Below are 20,667 nucleotides of genomic sequence, written 5' to 3' on the forward strand. Positions count from 1 at the left end.
TTATCCAGCTGATTAAAAATGCTCAGTGAGGGTTGCTTAAAGCATACCATTCAGTTTTTAAGGGATTTTTTTATTCAACAACACTTAATAATCGACAGTTCTGAGCTTCATCCGGCTGAATAGCAAAGCACAAATAATGGCTTAAAATTGCTGCATTTATCTGCACTGAGAAATTTATGATCTATATAATTTGCTGCCATCTGTGGTTCACAGTGGATTTTGAAAACACTGAAATGAGAAACATCATTGTTGCCATTACAGGGTATTATATAGTGTTTCCGCCTGATTTATGGTATCATTACATACAGTGCAGGAGATGCTCAGACTTCTATAGTAACCTTAAGAAATTCACATGGTATGAATCAGTGGATAATTTTATTTTATACAGTTCAAATATATATTTAGTTCTCACTTGAAGCAGCAGGAGTGAATGTAATGTAAGGAAACAATAATAGCACTAACACTCATTTTAAACTAGTTTTATTCACGCTTTGTTATATGCTTGTATCGCCCTTAATTATGGGTGGCAGATGGTGATCTGCAGGTACAACACAGCAGTCTTTGGAAATTTGAGCTCAGAGTTTGATAATAGAATTGTAGAGGAAACGGTATCTTTGTATCATTGCTCATATCCCAGACAAATGCAGTGGCAGAAACAGTCACAGAAAGCTGGAAATCAATGGCATGGAAGCAAATGAATGGAATGAAGAATTGATAGGCTTGGCTTGATTTATTCTTCTCAGTATCTTGGATGTTTAGGTCTGAATGTCATAGATTTAATTTTACTGTCTGAAAGTGCAGTATTTTTAGATCCGAATGGGGCTTAACTGAACTGAACTTAAAATAGCTTTTGAATTTACTGTAGGGATTTTTAAATGGGGGAATTCAGACCGTATGAATGAAAGTAAATGGTTTTCAAAGTCAGTTATTCCAATACTATTAATTCAGTGCTATTTATTTATACATAGATCCATTTGCTTGTAAAATTCAAATCTTTACGGCTGTTATTTGCCTCCATACAACGGGGCATTAGGGGTTCATTTCTCTCATTTTTAAATTCATTAATTCATTTTCTCTTCATAAAACTAAGTCATTTACTTTGACTTGTTCAGCAGAAAGCCCACCTTATGGACCAAACCAAGCACCAGAGGAGCACAGTACCTCTGACAGGCAGAACATTAAAAGGCTCCCAGGCTGCCTTCAAAAGTACAACAAAACATCCATGCTGATCTGCTTAGCCATCCTGCCCCTCAACCCCCTAATGAACAAGGGCAAAAGAGCTCTTGGGCTTAGCTTCTCCCTCTTACCCTAACTTAACAAGATGTCCCCCTACTCGCTCGCTTTCTCTCACACGCACACACACATGCATATGCACGGTTGCGCACACAGACACACACCTCCCAAACCCCAAACCACTAACCCTCAGACCAATCTGTCTGTGGCAGTAAAGTATTATTAGACTTACACACTCTCAAAGGGGAAACAGTGAGTGCTGAGAGCTGGAAGATGAGATATGCTACAGGGGCTACTAGTTCCATTAAAATGGCATTCACTGGGGCCTTTGTTATCATCGGCCCTGACGTTTTCAGGATGTAGTGGGGCTTGCTGATCCATGACCATCTCATCTATCTTTCAGGATTTGAAGGAAGTTGGTGTGAAATTGACACCAATGAGTGCAGCTCAAATCCATGCCAGAACCAGGGTGACTGTGTGGACCAGGTCAACAGCTACAGGTAAAGAGCATTAGCCCTAACCCGCTTTTCCTTTCTTAGGTGGCACAAAAATGTCCCGCTTTGTAGCGATGAACTTTAAACATTTGTAAATCCTGAGTGCCAGTACCAGCAACCGTCGTTCTGGTACAGGTTTCAGGCCATTGTACAGTAATTTTCAGACTCGATTACCCCAAGTTAATGGATATGTTCTGAGCTTGTGGCCCTTTTTTTAAAAACAAAATGGAATGGATTTAATAATGTGCCATTTGAAATGGGGTCAAATTGTTAAATGTCTCCAAAAAAATCTGCCTTAAGTTCTCTTGTCATGCAGGCTTTGGTTTTTGTTAAAGAGTGAAAGTCCAGGCCTACATGTTACGGCATGAATGTGCAATCACACCATAAATGATGTGTAATTAACATCGTTAAGCTCCGAATGATTTTTTCTGTGCATATGCCATATCTCCTTTTTTCCATCTGGGACAAAACATCAATATTAATCTTTTTGCTTTCCCAGCTGTGATTGTAAGATGGGATTTTCTGGCCTTCACTGCGAGGAAGACATCAATGAGTGTGCCTCTACCCCTTGCCACAACACCGGTGTTTGTCAAAACCTTGTGAACAAGTAAGTATGAATATAAACACTTTAGCCTCTATTCGTTGTGTGCTTTTAAAAAATTGCACATATCAGCAAGGGCCAGGCAGAATTAATTTCCCGAGTTTGCTCCGAAAGCCGCATGAACAAAATCGTTCACCGAAGAAAACACACGAGGTTGTGGCGCTGCTCTTCAAAATGTTCCGCTTTATATAACAAGCCTGTCTTCATCCTTGCCACACATAAGCTGCTATCCTAAAGACACAGAGCGAATTCAGCAGGAACACATCATGTATCTAGATTGGGCTTTACTCCACTGGTGCTTCTCTCTGCTGTGCTTAATGGGAGCCCCGGGGCTTCCAGGCTTAGTCGGACAGATGGGTAGAGAAGTCCCAGGGCCAATTTGAGTCCTAAATGGTTTGTCTCCAGTTTGTCTCCCGTCATGATTTCTCTCCCATGTGACCTGGCCCTGCTCAGAGCGCTCTCCCTGATTGCACAGTGCGGGGAGTTCACATCAGGTGTGTTTTAACCTCGCTGCCCACCGCAAACACTACGCACTATCTCCATCTCCCTGACCCAACAAGGCGAATGAGTCCACCTGTACTGTGATGATGAATCAGACTCTTCAGTGTACTCACCAAACCCTCGCTGTCTCCACCGGTTTTCTTAAAGTACTATGAGTATAAATAGAGCAAATACAGTGTACTGAGTGCATGAAGTCTAGCCTGTAAAGTTTACATAAATTGTGTTTTGCCACACGACAATAAACACCTTTCAGCACATTACATAAATTTGATATGACATAACTGGCTTACTCATGAAAAATGATGTTTAACTAATCAAAAGATGTTGTTTAGATTTGAGCACAGAGGTGCATGATGACATGTTATCTTTTCATCTCACTCACAAGCAGGATAACCATCTCCTCTGAGGTGTGTGGTCAGGGGATATTAGGCTCCACCGACTGCTGCAGAGAGGGATTTGAATTGAGTAAACCGCATTATCGGACAGGTTAAGCTCTTCCTTGTAGTAATAAGTCTTCAAACGTGGTTCAAATGAAGCCACACACAGCGAGGCTTAATTGCCGTCGCGTTGTTAATTTTTGTGTGAGGAGCTGCCGGTCAGTTTGAGAATAAAACATGTGTCTTAATCTGCAGTTTGTCTCTGTGGGTCTGGACAAACACAGGTATTTTTTAAGTAATGTGTGTCGTTTTTACTGAGGAAATTCATTCTGCTTATTCTATAGTAAGAGCTAAACCTAAAAGCATGCTGTCATTACTGTCTACTGCCTGTCGTCACTGGACTTTATTTCCTAATGATCGAGTGTTATCACATCTTCCTTAGGTTCCACTGCATTTGCCCTCCTGGTTATTTTGGAACGCTGTGTGACCTGGATGTGAATGAGTGTGAAGTTTCACCTTGCCTACACGAGGGCATCTGTATCAACACGCCCGGGGGCTTCAAGTGTGTCTGTCGCCCTGGATACTCAGGTAGCTCTTTCGCCCTCAGGTGACATGAAGATCAATATGAGAGTCTAAAAAGCTTACCGTGACTCCTGCGGCCACACGCCACTGAGGCAACTCTGACACAGATCTGGCTTAGTGTAAAAAACTGCTTCACAATGCTTGCTTTTAATTAGCCCGTCTGCCTCTGGAAGATACAGTGCCTGCTTTTCAACAAAGCTAACAAGAATGAAGTCCACGTCACCTGTTTTATCTGATGAAAACGTCTCAGCGTCTGTTAGTTGCCTTTATTTCATTTCATCGGCCCTCCTGGTTAGTCTCAGAATGCCATTGTTGTTTTACTTCAGTCCATTTGTCTTATTTTCCACAGATATCAAGCTATTTTAACGTCTGAGTCCGTGTGTGTGTGTGCGCACGCGGGCGTGTGTGTGTGCGCACTATCTAAAGCCGATTCTTGTCAGGTGCTGGGAAGATTAATTTCATTTGTCTTCCACACTGTATCATCAATTTATCCTTCCCCAGTTGAGAGAGGGAGGAAGTCTCTGAGGTATTGCTACTCTGGAGAGCAGAACCTGACACACATGGCCCAATTCCCACAGAAGCAGCTTTTATTATTAGGCCTACGCACAGCATAGTACAAGCCATTACTTTTTCTGTTGCTTTAAGCTCATCTGAGGAAACAGGGTTCCCCAAGAGAGCAAGCGGCCAGAGGATACGGTTTGGATTGGCTCAAACCAACTGGAACTCATACAAAATATTTGCTCTAGTAACACATGTAACAGCATTGCAACTTTTTCACAAAAAAACAAAACAAAACACAAAGAAGTTCATGGCAGAACTGTAGCTGCATGTAACTTTTTTTTTTTTGCTCTAGTGTAATAGTAAATTTGCCATCTAGGTTGGTTCATCGCGTCATCAGCGTGATTGGAATCGACTGAATGTTATTCTGCTTTGATGGTATGATGTGTCATGTCTTCTATCACTGAAGGACTGTAACTCGTTGTGTCACTTGATGGTATTATCATATTATTTGCTTCAGCCATCAGGGAAGTCCAGGGGTGTTTTTTGCATATCGAATGCCAACATTCATTTTGACTGCAACAGTTGAAGCTGCTTACTAATACAGCAGTCTACTTTTGTATCCACTCACTTTCATGGATGTGATTAAGCTGTAATGACACTTCATTCCCGCCTGCATCACTATTCATATTGTTGGTCAGTGAGTCAGTGCGTCTCTGTTTTCTGCTCTTTCAGTAAATCAGCTAATTACCTCTCCTTCCTGAAGTGATGGAATGCATTTGTTTGCATGTAAAATGTTGAGAAAGAAGTGCAGTTAGAAGCCAGAAAAAAATCTTTTATTCGCATTTCTAACACTTCCACCAGCTTCTATCATCATTTCTTACCTTTCTAAGAGTCAGTACACAAGGGAGACATTAAGATTAAACTTGATTTACTTTTATCTCGCGGTGCTCTTCACTTCTTTGCAAATCAGGTGTCAATATGAATCACTTATTCCACAACAGTTTTTAGTTATGGCTCTGATCACATTGATGCTTTATTTTTACACACTGTGTGATTTTATGTCATATTGACAAACAGTATAAAGGATGCTCAGTTTTGTACAGTGTGAGCCTTGGCAGCTGCCTAAATCTCAGCTGTCTGGTCATTATTTAGGATGTTTCGTCTAAAAAAGTGCTGCAATCCCAATAACGTATTATTTAACTGTACACAGGCGTGTTCCTTACTGGGGTCAGAAGTCATTACAGCAGCTTGATTAATGGGTAATCTTGTTTATATAAATCACGCTTTAAGCACACTATTCGTCACCTTCTCCTTTCTCTTCTCCACCCGTCATTAAGGAGCGTGCTCCCTTGAGTGATGGTACAGTGCAATCAGCACATTGTTGAAGCTTCCTCAGTCAGCACATTGTTGGATGATGATGTTCTGGCCCTCGCGACGTTGCTTGGCTTCAGTAAATTCAGTCTTTTGCCGGGTGAACTTGATGAATAGTATTTGGTCTCTGCAGAGATCTGTTGCTCTGGAGACGTAGTGCACATTTAATGTGAATGGAAAAACATCCTCGGCTTGTGCAATCATCACTAATTGTATCAATTAAAGACTAAGACAGTTCTGGTGCTAGTACATGACTCGCGTTATTGGGCTTAGTATTTAAAATATGTGTGATTCTCAGAATCCCTTCAGCAGTGTGTTAAGAAAACAGCTGATCTACATTTTAAGGTTTTGTCACAATTAAGCCTCAGTTCTTTTGATTTCAGATTACATATCCCTCTGTCACTAATCCGTCACGCGATACCGGACTAGCAAGACACTTTGTAGTCTTGTTTTAATTACTCAAATTTTCATCAAAGTTCATCTTAATAAGTATTTCAGACCCTTGTTGACCAGTCTGCAGCATTGAATATTCAGCATGTAATTCCATGTCTCATTAAAAGTTCAGCCCTCTTAATGTTTTAGATTGGTTGTAAAATGCCAGCTCGGAACCTGAAGTGTTTTATGACTTCTAACCTAAATAAAAGCATCAGAATATGTGGAGAATGGGAGCATCCGTCTATGGATAATGTGAAAAAGAAAGAAGTGTCGTAAAAATGTGTCTTTTAAATGAATAAGAGATTTTCCCACCATCATTTTTCACTTATTGCTTCATTTCCCTCGTCACACTTGTGTATCACATTGCCCATAGTTCATTTTCTGCTGCAGCTTTCTGTTATTATTTTGGGTTCAGGGATCGTTTTTAACCTTTGCGGTCATAAACATAAAATTTTCCAGCTGCAGCGCATCTTTCCTTTTGGCTAAATGAAAGAAGTTATCAGTTTGGCACAAGAACAAATTGATAAACAATGATCAGCCATAATTTCTCAGAGAGATCTCAAATAGAGTTTAGGGGTAGTAGATAATCTTTTTACCACTTAAGTGACAAAACATACAAACATCACTACAAAAACTACAACCCAAGATTTCATTTGTAACCCCTCATCAAATCTAGTCACTTTTGTGGATGCTTTTGAGGCAGTACATGCTACAATTTAGACTTCTATAAACAGTCGTGTGTTTTCCCAACTTGTGTTCTGATTAGTTGGCAGGAGGAAGACTAATTCTGACGGCTTCTGTTATCTGGTGTTTCCCTCGCAGCTTGAGCTCTCCCCGCCCCTTCATTCCTTTTGTGATCTTGTTGCTATTTTTGTGAGGTCTGCATAAATAATGAATATCGTCAACTCTCTGGATAAAGCTGACTTACTTAGCGAATCTTCAGACTTGTCTTAAGTGCAGCTGATGGAGGGTGAAGATATACAGTAAGTTGTTTTGAGGATAATTCATGTGTTCCCTTTGAGTCAGCACGTTTTGCGCAGTTTCTGTCGAGGAGCATGCCTTCCAAGACGTGCCGCTGTGTAGTCAGCTGTAAGGATTTACAGTGTGTGCAGCATGTGATGCACACTTTTCCTTTAGTTCAGCACTGCACTTCACTGAGCCCTCGCTGGGACATTAAAGGGGCCAGCGATTGTTGCTGCATGCACTGTTCTTTCACTGGGCTGGGGTCATACAGATCATGTAATCATTACATTGCACCAACCTTTTTTCTCTTTCTGATTAATTGAATTAATTTTGTTACTACACTGTGAACACCACACATTCTTTCACTTTGACTTTGTTCTGATGGAAACGGACGTTTCAGAAAAAGGCCACTTAAAGACATTATGCATCCTTATATTAAGTTGTTTTTTAGAGGAATTATTTGGTTTCCTCATCTGTTTATTGTTACTGCGATGTACTACACCTCCTCTCAGCACTCTATTATCAGTGGGGCCTAAAACCAAGAACATGTCAATTCAATTCAATGCAGGCTAGTTTTTGCTGAATTTAGACTTAACATCTAAGTGTTAAGATTTACTGCCTATCTTAGGGCTACAACTAAGGATTATGTTCATTATCCAGGAATCAATTTTTAAAGCAATCCAATATTTAGTCAATAGATTTACCCGGAGCAAAGGTGATGTCTTCAAATTGCTTCATTATATTTGACCAACAGACTAAAACACAAAAACATTCAATTTACAGTCATAAAAAGTGGAGAAAAGCAGAAAATGCTGGAACCAGTGGATGTTGGGATTTTTTTGCTTAATAGATCGCCAAATCCAGTTTCGATGTTAGTGGGTCAACATTTTACAGCCTGTTTACTTTCACGAGGCAGAATAAGACGTTGTTTTTAGTACAGGGAATTAATCAATGACTCATCCTTCATTAGACGTATGTGGTTATATTTATATGCTGCATTTAACAAACTGACTCTGTTCCTTGTCATTAGTCCTACTATTATCAGTCACATAATCCCTCTTCATCCCCTAAAATTCAAAAACCGTTTGAACAAGTTCTAACTAAGGTTTAACTAAGGTTTCAAACTGAGGTTTCAAACTTGGTGGAAACTTCCTGGAGGAGATATTATTTCTGCTTCATGCTTTGATTTAGTTGCTGTTTAAGCTGGATACTGATAATTAAAGCTAATGCCAGGAAGAAACTAAAGGATGTTTCACCGTGTAATAATTAATGAAGTGTCAAACACACTCATGACACAAAAGTTAAAGCCACTTTGAATTATGCATCTCAAATCCTTTTCATTAAAAGCATTCGAGGTATGTTGTGAGTAATAGAAAAATAACGTGTGAGCTAGAGGTAACTTGAGGTAAAAAAATAAAAAATAAAAAATACACTCGAGCTACAGAACCCAGAAATCTTTTAATGCAATGCCAGTAAACTATGCACAGCATGCTCATGTTTGCCATCCCTGTCAGTCTGTGATCACTTTATTTCAAAGACACTGAAGAGACCAGAGAGGAAAAACATGTCATGAGGCAGCTTTTTCTGGACAGTACGCTTACACAGTATTTTGCTCTTAAAGACTGTACCGGATGTTTTGCATCTTGTAATCTGTTAACTACAAATTGCATACTTCTGTTTTTTATATGTAAGTTTTTGTGGAGTGATTTTGCAGAAACTGACAACCATCACACTTTTATTATATGTTTGATTTGCTTGCTGATCACTTTCAATCCAGTACATCTTGACAGACAGCCTTATCGGAAGTCACAGAATTTCTTATATCTGACTATAATGGATCTCTTGTCTCAAGTTTACAGTCACACAACCTCAAAAATATATTAATGTCAGTAAAGAAAAAAACAGTACCCTGGTAAGTAGTGTGACCTGGATGTGAAACACACCCTTTACGTCTTTTGAAAATAATGAATTATGCTGACAACAAGGTTTACACAGACAATGGGATATACTGTTTTCAGATAATTATTACATATTTTGACAATGACAAATATATAACTCTAACCCATTGAAGGATAAAGGTTATGTTCTTCTATGCCTCTGCACCACAGGTATTATTGGTTTGGGTGTCAGATACATACTTATGTCTGTATGTCCATCCCATTCATATGAACACAATATCTCAGGAACGCCTGAAGAGATTTCTTCTAATACGTCACAAATGGTCATTTGGACTCAGAAAATTTGGTGATCAAAGGTCAAAGTTACAGTGACCTCACAAAATGAGTTTTTGTCCATAACTCAAGAATTTATGCTAATGCTAATTATAAAAGGGATGAAATTTCATATCCCAAAGGTCACTATGCCAGAAGCAAAGCCTTTGCAGAATTATCAAAACTCAGCCTTTAAATGTCTAGGTTGTTTGTTTCTTTCCGAAGACTTATATGGAGGCTTTGAGAATTTTTAAATTTAACATGATTTAATTAAAATTGAACCCACACATCACAGAGGAATCAAACCTACTTCTCCAACTCTAAAGTCAGTTTGTCATATTCCTGACTGCCCCCCAGCTTTACATCCCATTGCACGGTTTTTACTAAACAAGTACTAAAAAAAACCTTTCTTTCATTAAATTGTTAAATACATAACGTTTTGCTGAAATATGCTTTGTTTCCTAGGGTCACGGTGTGACGTTAACATCGATGAGTGTGTTTCAAACCCATGCCAAAATAGAGGAAGATGTATTGACGCACCTAATCGATACCACTGCTTGTGTCCTGATGGCTTCAGTGGGCTCCACTGTGAAACCAACATTGATGAATGCATGTCAGCGCCTTGTCTTCATGGGAGGTACAGATTTCTCTGTGTCATGTAAAACAGAAACGCTGCAAATTGTGCAGAAATGGCATTGAATTATTTTTAATTATGCTCCTTGGCAGCGCAGTGAGTGCAGACATATGTCACATGTTGTAAGGAGCTAATGTGACGCACTTACAGGTTGTCTGAGTGGTCTCTAAATTATAGTCATTAATTCTGTTGAAGGGGAAATGCTCACACATTCAATAGACTGTCTTTTTTCTAAGCATTCTGCATGAACTATACAGCAAAAGACCTACATATATAAATGCTTTTTAGTTGATTTCTTGAAGTAGTTCATGGTTTTGGTGAATCAGTTCTAACATCTGTTGTGACCTTCTCAGCTGTAAGGATGGAATATATTCATACTCATGTCTCTGTGAATCTGGATGGACCGGCAGCCGATGTGAAACAAATATTGACGTGAGTTGAGCTTTATTAATAAACCTGCTAGATGTTCAAGAGGAATTTCTGGGGAATGTTTTTGATCTCTGTGTGGCCTTTGGTATCACTAACTCTATTGATTCTTTCTGCAAGATAAGTCAATTGAACTATCAGGATCATGTAAGCAGTGTACAAATACCTGATTAAAAGAAATTGCTAATGCTTAATTGATTAAAGCCACCGCTTGTGTTGGACTCTTGAGATAAAACATTGAGTTGCTTACAGGGTCTGTGTGAGCATGTAGTTCAATGGATAGTCAGATCATCTGCTTTTTAAGTACCTGCATTTCATTCTTAACTAAAAAAAGTTGCTTTTTTTGCCTTTTTTAACCACACATTATGCATTGTAGATGGCAAATCATGCATTTAATGGTTGTGTCTGTTAAAATATGTTGTGTAACTGGTACAGTGCCTCACTCCTGTAAGCATCTGGTGTCTTTTCATTCACAGGACTGTGCTCCCAGTCCCTGTTTGAATGGAGGCTCGTGTGTGGATCTCATTGATAAATACGCATGCTTCTGTCAGGATGGTTTCACAGGGAAAGCTTGCGAGAACGATATAGATGTCTGCAAAGATGCTGCTTTTAATGTCTCACTGTGTTTCAATGGAGCCACGTGCATCGATGGTGAAGGATCAAACTTTACTTGCAGGTGAGTTGAACCACTGTTAAAAGTCTTATTGTTTTGATATAATGACACTGAATGATTGTCCCTGGATGGAGTCATCGTACTTGGAACAGCATGCCTTGCTGAGTGCAGCCCGTACAGATAGTTTAAATGTGTCTTCATGCACAGGAAACGTTAGCAGCTCTACTCAGCTCTTTATTGGATTTGACGAGGTCACATGCCAACGTTACATCACGCTGCCAAGTGCATCAGTTTCCTAAAACCCATGCTCTTGTAATGTTAGAGGTGAAAGCGTACAGTTTGAAATAACAACTGTGTAACCAAACAGGTTTATGTTAAAATGAAAGTCTGACCTGACGTTTTTCCTCATCAGATTTAAAATAATAGAAACTTACTCTACACTGCAGTATGACAACAATGCTGTTGCTTTATTTGCGCATTTTCTCCATGGATCATCAGCTGATGAAGCTGGCTTTTCCCCACGGACATGTAGCTTTAAACATTAAAACATCTGCCAGAGACAGTGTTTTCAATCAACTCATCAAGCTAATGTTAGCATTAGCTCAATTGTGAAGGTAGTTATAGCTGCCAGTGACAGTTTGCAGTTCAGCCTGCAAAATCTTCAGTCGCTGGCTGGAATTAAGACGCCTGCTTTTGTCTACTTCAGTCAAAGATCTAAAAGTAATTGGAAATGGTGAGTAAGTTATCGTTGTAAACTGCATATGTGCCTTGACATGTGTAGCAGCAGTGATTAAGCATGCAGGCCTTAGTAAAGGGTCAATAGGAGTTGTTGTAAAATTTGAATAACACTTTAAAATCTGAATTTGCATCCTCCCCTATTCTATTCCAGGAATTATGCTTCTCTCTAACTAAACATGCATCTTGCCTCCCAAGAATGATGCTACAGTACGTGCTTAGCTGCCTTCCAGGTTGGTCGCAAGTGAATCATTACTTTTTAATTGCTGACACGCTCTCCCTTGAGTGATGAAGTGTATCTGAATACAAGGTGGATGTCGTAAGAGTGTGCAGATTTGACACAGCAGCTCCCCGGATGCCTTACAGTTAATTACATTGTCTAACCTTGTGCTGATGTTCTGCTGCTCGCTGTCATGATTTAATGTATCCGAGACGACCGCAATTCCAAATAGGTTGGTGCACTTTACGGTATTGACACACCGGACTGCCTACTGCCTCAGCACAGCACTTTTTATGATGTTTGCTTCATTGTAGGCTAATTTGTGTATGTATTACAGGGAAGCATTATAGTGTATGTTGTGCATTTACAGGTGAGTGTGTGCAAGGATAAACCTAGTGAATACACACCTTTTGTGGCTAACCGTGTCCTTTAATGTCCTGCTGATCTGCAATATGATGATTGTGCATCGTGTGCTCTTTCCACAACAGAGGATTCTTTCACTGAATGTTGACATCAAAGGAATTTATTGTGGTATCAGTGCATTATTAACTGCTTATTGACTTTGTTTAGATTCAGCCAAGTTGTTTGATTTGGGGTTTATTTACAGACATAATTAGTTTGAGTTATAGATGGAAAACCAGCAGTTTGCCCATTTATTACTGTGTTGACATATTGTGTATCACACAGATTATGCTGTAGTCCGTGTAGTGTTGGCTAAAAGATGTGTTGGCGATCTGAATGACAGCAACTTCCAGTATGGTGTTTTTGGTGGAGGAAGCTCCTGCGACTTTAAAATCCCATTCAAAGAGGCAACAATGTTTTGTACATCCGCATATTTCTTCCACTTCAATGGGAACGGTTTGGTCAGGCTAGTGCACTGACTAATGGCCTAAAATATAAAATCAGTCATGCAACACTTTCTTGGCTGGGCCACATCTACAAAACATGAAAGTGTTGTTTTATGTGCATGTTATGTGTGAAGTGGTACATATTCAATTCTGCACCTGTTCCGCAAATGTCCTCAAAGGCACTCCGTTCTCTCTCTGTTATGCTGGTCAGCCAAGAGATTATGCATGAGGCCCTTTGCCCATTTTCTGATGTTGTAGTGTTGCATGATTAAAGCAACCGTGCCTCACAGATCTCAGTTAACAACGGAAGTCAAATTCCAAAAGAGGAATTTTAGCCTCATGAATATAGAGTTTGTTAGCTTTTTCTGAAGTTTTTTAAAAAAAGTCTTTTATTTATTTTTTATTTTTTTGTAACTATGAGAATCTACATTGTTTATTTCCCAATGTTCTGCTCATGTCACATTCTGGAGTCAAATATTCCTAAAGATATTCAGTAAGTTTGAGGTCTGGTGACTGTGAATTGGAAAATCGAAAATCTATGCCAGCCAGCACATCTTGGTCTTCAGTGGCCTCAGGTAGCCTTGATGCCTGATCAGACTCATTATCCATCTGGAAAATGACTGCGCTTCTACAAAACTTCAAGCCAGTGGGGATGACATCTGCAGAATCGAGTGGTACCTCTCTTTGCTCAAGGTGCAGCTTATCCTGTGCAAATCACCAACTCCACAAGAGAAAGCCATTACCACACCTAAATATTTCCACTTTGTTTACCTGTGGATTTTATGCACTGCTGAATTAATCCATTCTGTTTTATCTTCCCCTCAAATAAGGTCTCCAATTTTAAGTTTGTGATCTGTAAACTTAACTCGAGTTTCCAGCAGTGAGTTTTCTGCCATTGTTTGGCACGCTGGACCATGACCATCTATGTGTTAATGACACTGACACATAGAGGGCCATATTGATTTAGTCCAGCCAGGGCCCTTAGCTAGAGAGCGGTGCATTAGCAACATCATCTGTTAACTCTGCAGAACAGTGTTTTCTCTGAACTTCACTCAGGTGGTGCAACAATGTCTGGTGCCAGAACTCCAAAGTACTTTGTCATGAGTGTGCCACTGTTGATTTGTGTATTTGTTGTTGGATTTATTATGAATTTTAAGGTGACAGTGTGCAAGTTTGACTTGTGAATTAATATTCCTTTTATGAGAGCATCTGGATGTACAGACTTGAGCTGTTCAGATATAGTAGAATGCAATAAAAGTGAGGAGGATATTTTTATATAGGAAGCAAACAATTCTCACACTTATCGTGATACAAGCAAAGGAAATGTTGAGTTCAGCAGAAAGTAGGTTACTATTTTGTAAGTATGTTTGACATACAACTTGATTGATAAAAAAAAATAGGATGCTGTCATTTGTGAACAAACTGTGTTTGCCAACAACAGTTTTACAAAGTGTTCCTGAGCCCATGTAGTAACATCCTTTATACAGTCATGTGTTATTATTTTATGTATGAGCAAATGATAGCAGGTTATGTCACTGAGATTTCTGTTTTGTTTTTTTATATTCATATTTTGTATGATTTTGACACCCTGCGGTCCCACATTATATTGCCCAGGAGCAGTGCACTTGGGTTAATATGAGTTGATGTGTGAACAGCCCACTACTGCACTTTAAAATCAGCCCACTCTTCAGTTCATTGCTCGCGTTACTGATTCCGTTTCTGTCTCTCAAGATTCCAAAAAATGTCTGTTTTTTAATAATATTCTCAGAAATATGAATCAACTGACTAGAAAAAGTTGTGGTGCTTTTTTGATAAATAATGAAAACCAGCAGTTCTTACAGATACAGTGTGTCCGACCCACACGAAAGAAGTGACAGCTCTGTGAGACAGCCTCATAGTTTTAAAGTATGTTATGTTTCCTTAGCTGTCCACCAGGTTTCATGGGGGATTTCTGTGAAGTGGATGTTAACGAATGTTGCTCAGCGCCCTGCCACAACGGTGCCATTTGCCAAGATCTTATTAATAGCTACGTCTGCCACTGCAGGTCAGGTGAGTCACTCAAACATCCTGTGAGTCTCTCAATTTGCTGTGAAATGAGGCAACCGGAGCAGTTTATTTTCCTTTAAAAGTCCTCTTACAGGAAACCTTTGTGGCTCAAGAACACGATTACTAAGACTTGGACTAGATGGCTTTTTTTTTACTGCGCCCAAGATGCGGTGGAGTACAGTTTACCATATGTAAACCATGTTAATACTTACAGAACACCCATACTGGATTGAAATGGGCCATATAAAGTATCACTGAAGGTTACCATAATGCCTACATAACTTCTGTGCCTCAAAGCCATACAAAACTACTTTTCTCCAGGGAGAAATTTGTAGCTATACAGTACTAAAAAAGACAGTGATAAAAAGACGATACAGCCGGGGCTCATTAAAATGTATGTGGCATCTTACTCTTTAGTGAAAGCCTTTTCTTGTCTTTGTATGTGTGTGAACCCAAAAAGAAGCAAATCAATGTAGGAGAATCTGATTGATATTCACTTCAGAGGGTGGAAGTGGGAGAGCCTGGGCTCACCACGGCACTCTGTGGGCTTTTGTTCCTGGCAGGTTGGACAGGCCTTCACTGTGAGGATGACATTAATGAGTGCCTTCCACAGCCCTGCAACCAGGGGATATGCATTCAGAATGATCCAGGCTATGGCTACACCTGTTTCTGTCGTCCTGGATTTGTGGTGAGGCTCTCCACCTTATTCCCATTTCCATCTTTTTTGTTTTTTATATTATTATCAACCTTTACCCTCTTGAACCCTTGTCCTCTCTTGGCACTAGTTTACTCAGCTGTTAAAAATGTGTGGCTGCCCTATTCTTTGTTGTATGTAGTCTGATCATTATTTGTCTCACTGTAAGCAGGTGAATCCGATGCCTTCCTCGTACAAATAACAGGACGACATGTGCCTTTTTTTACTCATGTTGCACATAAGAATGAAAATAATCTAAACTGTCTGGAATCAAATACTATCTTGCATCACATTTATGAAAAAGGCTTGTTTTTGTTACACAATGTCATGCTCCTTATATGCAACCTTTATTTTTCAAGCTGGTAACATCATGTCCCATTTAGAATCTCATGGCAGAATTACTCCACACATTTAGAAGATGTTTATTTTACATACACAGGGGAGGAACTGTGAGCACAACTATGATGACTGCCTGTTGAATCCATGTCCAGAAGCATTTTCCTGTGTAGATGGCATCAACAAGGTCAGCTGCCTGCCTCCTGTTACGGATGCTGTTCCCTTGACGACTGCAGTCAAGAACATCACTCGCGGCTCCACACCCAGAGTGCCGACGCCAACACTCAAACCAACACCAGCAGCTGAGCAGTCCTCAGGTACAGACCACACTACGCAGGCATGTACAAACAAGTGCATGCAGTTATTCATTTTATGCTCTTTTATACTTTTGCTCTACTACATTTCAGAGGGAAATATCCACTACATTTATCCATAGGCGTAGGGGCCCTTGTGGCAGACGCTTGGAATCTTAAATGTAACAACAAAAATTTCAACCCCATAGCAGTCCAGTAAAAATTAGCCTATGATGTCTCTACAAAGCTAACTAAGTAAACTAATAGCTATTCTTGAACCAATTGGAGTATATGCATGGTTCAAATCAAATGTGTAATATCCCTCTTACCACTGAAATCCTTGATTTGAGGTATCTGGTGCTGTAAATAATCCACTGAAGTAGCATATCAGCGTTTTTAGAATTTCATTGGCTATTCAGTCATCTGTAAAATCGGTTGCATTTGGCTCGTTCCTCACACGGAAATAGAAACAGGGACCCCTCTCTCAAACTCAGACTGTTATTGGCTTCTCTGGTTGCTAGGCTTCATATGACAGATTATAATTGGTCAGTGAGGACCAGGAATCTTAGCTTTCTATGGGTGTATAATATGAGTATAAACGTGAACGTAGCATTTGTGTCATTAGATGGCAAGAAAGGTAAACAACAATAAATAGTCCGGCGGCCCACAGGCAGCCAGTCAGAACGGTGTATGTGTGCGTGTGCGTGTGTGGTGCTTATGAGTTGTTGAACTTTCACAAAAGAGACATTTCCCCTCACGTGGTTTTATCTAAGTAACAATATTTAGTAGCCTATTTAAACTGGCTCCCCTCTGACCAACTTCAACAGTAAAATGCTGCTTACATATTTTTTTCATCAGCAATAACAATTTAATGATATTTGATCATTGACTTAACAAAATGGTAATATATTTGTGGATTGAGTATTTTTACTTTGATACAGTATTTGATACTACTGTATATTATGCTACTCGTACTTATGTACTTATGGAGTATTTTTAAATTGTTGAATTGTTACTTTCTCTCAAGTAAAGGATCCAAGTACTTCTTCCACCAATATTCAGTGTGCTGCACTATCCTCTTTAAAGCAGATTTAAATGCAGTTTACTTTAGGTCCTAATTGTTAAAGACGTATAACTTCAAAGGCTGCATACAATTGAGATGTTTCAGTTTGTCATTTTCTGACCTGTCTGTGTATTCAGAGTTGTTATACATTATTTTTAATGTTACCTCTCTTATATGAAGAAGATCCATATCATTATGAATTATTTTTATATGCAGTGAAGCACAGACCCACAGTTTCTGGAGAGGGAATCATTTTGATGGACAATTATTTCACTAACAAGAATAACACCTGTTACCCTAATGATAGATCATCTGAAATATGGCAGTGTATCAACATAAATTAATGTTTCTCAGTCAAGTCATTGCCCCCATTACTATGCTATCACTTCCATTAACATTATGTGGCAAGAAAGTGACACTAAATTATTTCAATTGATAAGCCATTACACCAATCAATTTGTACTGATGATGGTCCAGGGATTTTTTTCTTTTTTTTTTGACAAATTACAAAGCTATCCTTCCCTTGTCCTTCCCACCAAGCATTTTTGCAGCACAAGGTTTGTCGGTTTCGAATACAAGGAGATTCCTGCTGAGCTGGTACTCGAAATGTGATTTTAGAGCCTTTGGAACATAGCAGGAAATGATATATTTGGTTTGATTGAGAGGTTGGCATAGTTTGTGCAGCTCTGGTGAGGGAAAAAAAAAATCTGTTAAAAGCTAGATTCCTATTGGCCACTAAAGTGCATTTTCTATTTCTTGTTGAGAACAATAATTTAAAAGAGTGATAAATCCAATCAGTATTTGGCACTATATCCTTTAACACTCAAAGAACAGACACAGAAGACAATATGTTCAACATTATTGGTATTGGATTCAGTCATCTATGAGAGAGGAGGAATTGGGAGCACTGGGCAGATTGTTACTCCTTGACAGATGAGGCCTGTCTACCTTTGAAACTGTTCACAGAGCTGTAAAACAGATCTATTGAACACAGACGAGCTTGAACCAATTCAGTGCGACACTCTGAAAATCACTGTGGGCCAAACATAATGGAGTCCTCCCCACTGCACCTGATCCAGCCATCATCCAGTGCACCGGTATAGAGAGGGTTAAATATACCCACAACATACTGTTAAAGAAAAACAAACCCGAGCATCTACACGCCGAAACATCTCTTTAGTCTTTTACGTATACGTGCATAATCAAAGTAAATAAGTTTTAAAGTAAGAGGACCCAGAAACTCATGAGTTTATCTAACTAGGTCACCATCTAAACGCATGCAGTGCCCTTGGTGCTGCTTGAAATAGACTCAGACAGTGCTCCTTTAAACCTAAGACTGCTCCACAACCTTTGAAATATAGCAAGTCAATGGATTTTAAACATAGAGAGGGTAGTTTATATGGTCCACTGACAGTAGAGGATACAGTTTCTTGTTAACATCTAAATAACATGAATTCTTGAGAATTTTTATACATACATTAATTTTTAGACAAAAAAAAAGAGGAAACTCGTAGCAACTAAAAAGCCACCTTATTCCACGAATTGAGATGATTGTCTTCTGGCTCTCTTTGTTTCCCCTATCACTGTACATGCCATGCTGAGCTAAGCAGTATTTTAGCTCTACAATGTGAGAGCTGATGGGAATCTAGAAAGGAAGGTGAAGGGAGGCTTACTGCCGCTAAGCCACAATTTGGTTGACTTTCCTTGGAGTGATCACCACAGCACAGGTGAAGCTGTTATCTTTTGCTGCCACGTGTAGCTGAAATGAAATTGCTTAAGCTCCTCAAAATCAAGTTGATGAGTAAGAGGTTAGCCGGAGGGCCCTTTTAAACATGCACTACCTGTCTCGGGGAAGTCACCTTGTTAACCTTCAGTCTAACATTTTTTCTGCATAGCGCTCCTTTATGTTAGCATGTTTTAGTTTTTTTTTTTTTTTTTATTTAGTTTGTTCATAATTGAGTTGGCAGTGCCTGATTAGCGTGCGTACAACCGTTTTGATATATTCAGTGACACAACTTTGCCAGTGAGTCATAATAACATTCGCATTAAGTGCACAGTTATGAATATTCATTGAGGCTCGGTGAAATGAAAAAAGCTGTGTTTCAATGTGTTTTTCCAGCTGCAGTTGGTGGCCTGTGTGCTGTACAGTAACTGTCAGTGTGTTGGAGTGATTTCATCAGTTATTTTTAAAACCAAACAAAGATATAATTAGACACCAGATATTAAAAAAGCTATATATATTTGGGAACTGATTCCTCTGTAAAGCTCAGCAGTATAATGATATTCAAATTAATCATCTTACATAACATATCTTGAATATAAGACATTTTCTGCCAGTTTTGTCGGTACAGTACAGGGTGACCTTTTGCCTTCCCTCAGGGCTCTGAAATTGCAAGGGTCCAAGAATGGTCCTCAGCAGTATTTTATCTCTGTCATGCGACAAGTTCAATCAGTCAGTCTATTACTTTACCCAATAAATCAGGCACAAACCAGTACTCGTATCCTGGCTGTTTTAAAATAAATGGGACATTACGTCCATATCAATTAAATCTCGCTGTCCAAAGTCTATCCTCTTATTAATTGATCTAAAGTTCGTATTTCTCCAAATATATCGTTCCAGTGGAATATCTTGTGCTTTAACCTGACTGACATCTGCACACAGTCTGTGCTGCAACATGGCGCTCCACCTTTCTAAGTTGAATTAAATATGACTCATCAATTTTCTCACCTCTTTTATGGGCATGTATTAAGACGGGCCCTAATTAAATCTGATCTGAAAGATTTATGTCAAGGTATATTCCCACTGAGACAACTTTATTTCCCTTATTGAAACTAGAAAAGCTTTAGAACAGAGTACAGCAGTGACAAACTCCCTGGTCAGCATTATATTAGCCCTCCTTTTTCCTGCTATTATAACAGCAGTAAAGAAAATGAAGAAAATTCTGTGCATAGCAAGATATTGAACATAAAAGAAAAAAATTAGGATGCAGTTTAAATTGTGCACAGTTTCAATTTAGATTTAACCGACCAGTTACTTGAAGCGTGTGGATGAGAAATCTGGTGTGAGAATGTAAGGTAGTGGTTTAAAACAGGAGACCTTTAAAGGAGAGACTGAAGCTAACTGCTAATGAGGTAAGATACTGCCTCCTGGCAACAGCCTCAGACTGCATCAAAGCCTACAACAGACTAAACAAGGCTTTAAAATTAATGAATAGCTTTGTCTCTTAGGGGTAATTTTCCATCATCAGCATTGGCAAACCCCATTGTCAGGAGTGAAGCAGAAGACAGCGCAGCATTGTTGCTGTGTGCATTTATCCTCATTAATTCACAGATCACAGTAGGTCTGCTCCTGATAATTCTCACTTTTTTGTGTGTGAGGGGATTTTCCTCAGGGTATTGGTCATATTGCTCTCCAGAGAAAAAGGGGGTATTTAGGTTAGCTTGTTTGCCAAATGCCCTGAGGGGCCCACTGTCAGATCAAAGAGCGTCTG

At 39.3% G+C, this 20,667-nt stretch overlaps 1 protein-coding gene across 1 annotated transcript in view; it reads left to right on the forward strand.

Annotated features, from left to right (window-relative positions):
• Positions 1-20,667, forward strand: part of eys (eyes shut homolog) — a 144,009-nt gene that overhangs the window by 62,539 nt on the left and 60,803 nt on the right. Inside the window, exons 25-33 of the mRNA XM_041947814.1 lie at positions 1,637-1,733; positions 2,227-2,334; positions 3,649-3,794; positions 9,734-9,905; positions 10,256-10,334; positions 10,805-11,004; positions 14,669-14,793; positions 15,354-15,478; positions 15,924-16,137. Of these exons, the coding sequence (XP_041803748.1) occupies positions 1,637-1,733; positions 2,227-2,334; positions 3,649-3,794; positions 9,734-9,905; positions 10,256-10,334; positions 10,805-11,004; positions 14,669-14,793; positions 15,354-15,478; positions 15,924-16,137 (1,266 nt within the window). The remainder of the gene's footprint in view (positions 1-1,636; positions 1,734-2,226; positions 2,335-3,648; positions 3,795-9,733; positions 9,906-10,255; positions 10,335-10,804; positions 11,005-14,668; positions 14,794-15,353; positions 15,479-15,923; positions 16,138-20,667) is intronic.

The sequence above is a fragment of the Chelmon rostratus genome, chromosome 11 (assembly GCF_017976325.1).
Source record: "Chelmon rostratus isolate fCheRos1 chromosome 11, fCheRos1.pri, whole genome shotgun sequence".
NCBI lineage: Eukaryota > Metazoa > Chordata > Actinopteri > Chaetodontiformes > Chaetodontidae > Chelmon > Chelmon rostratus.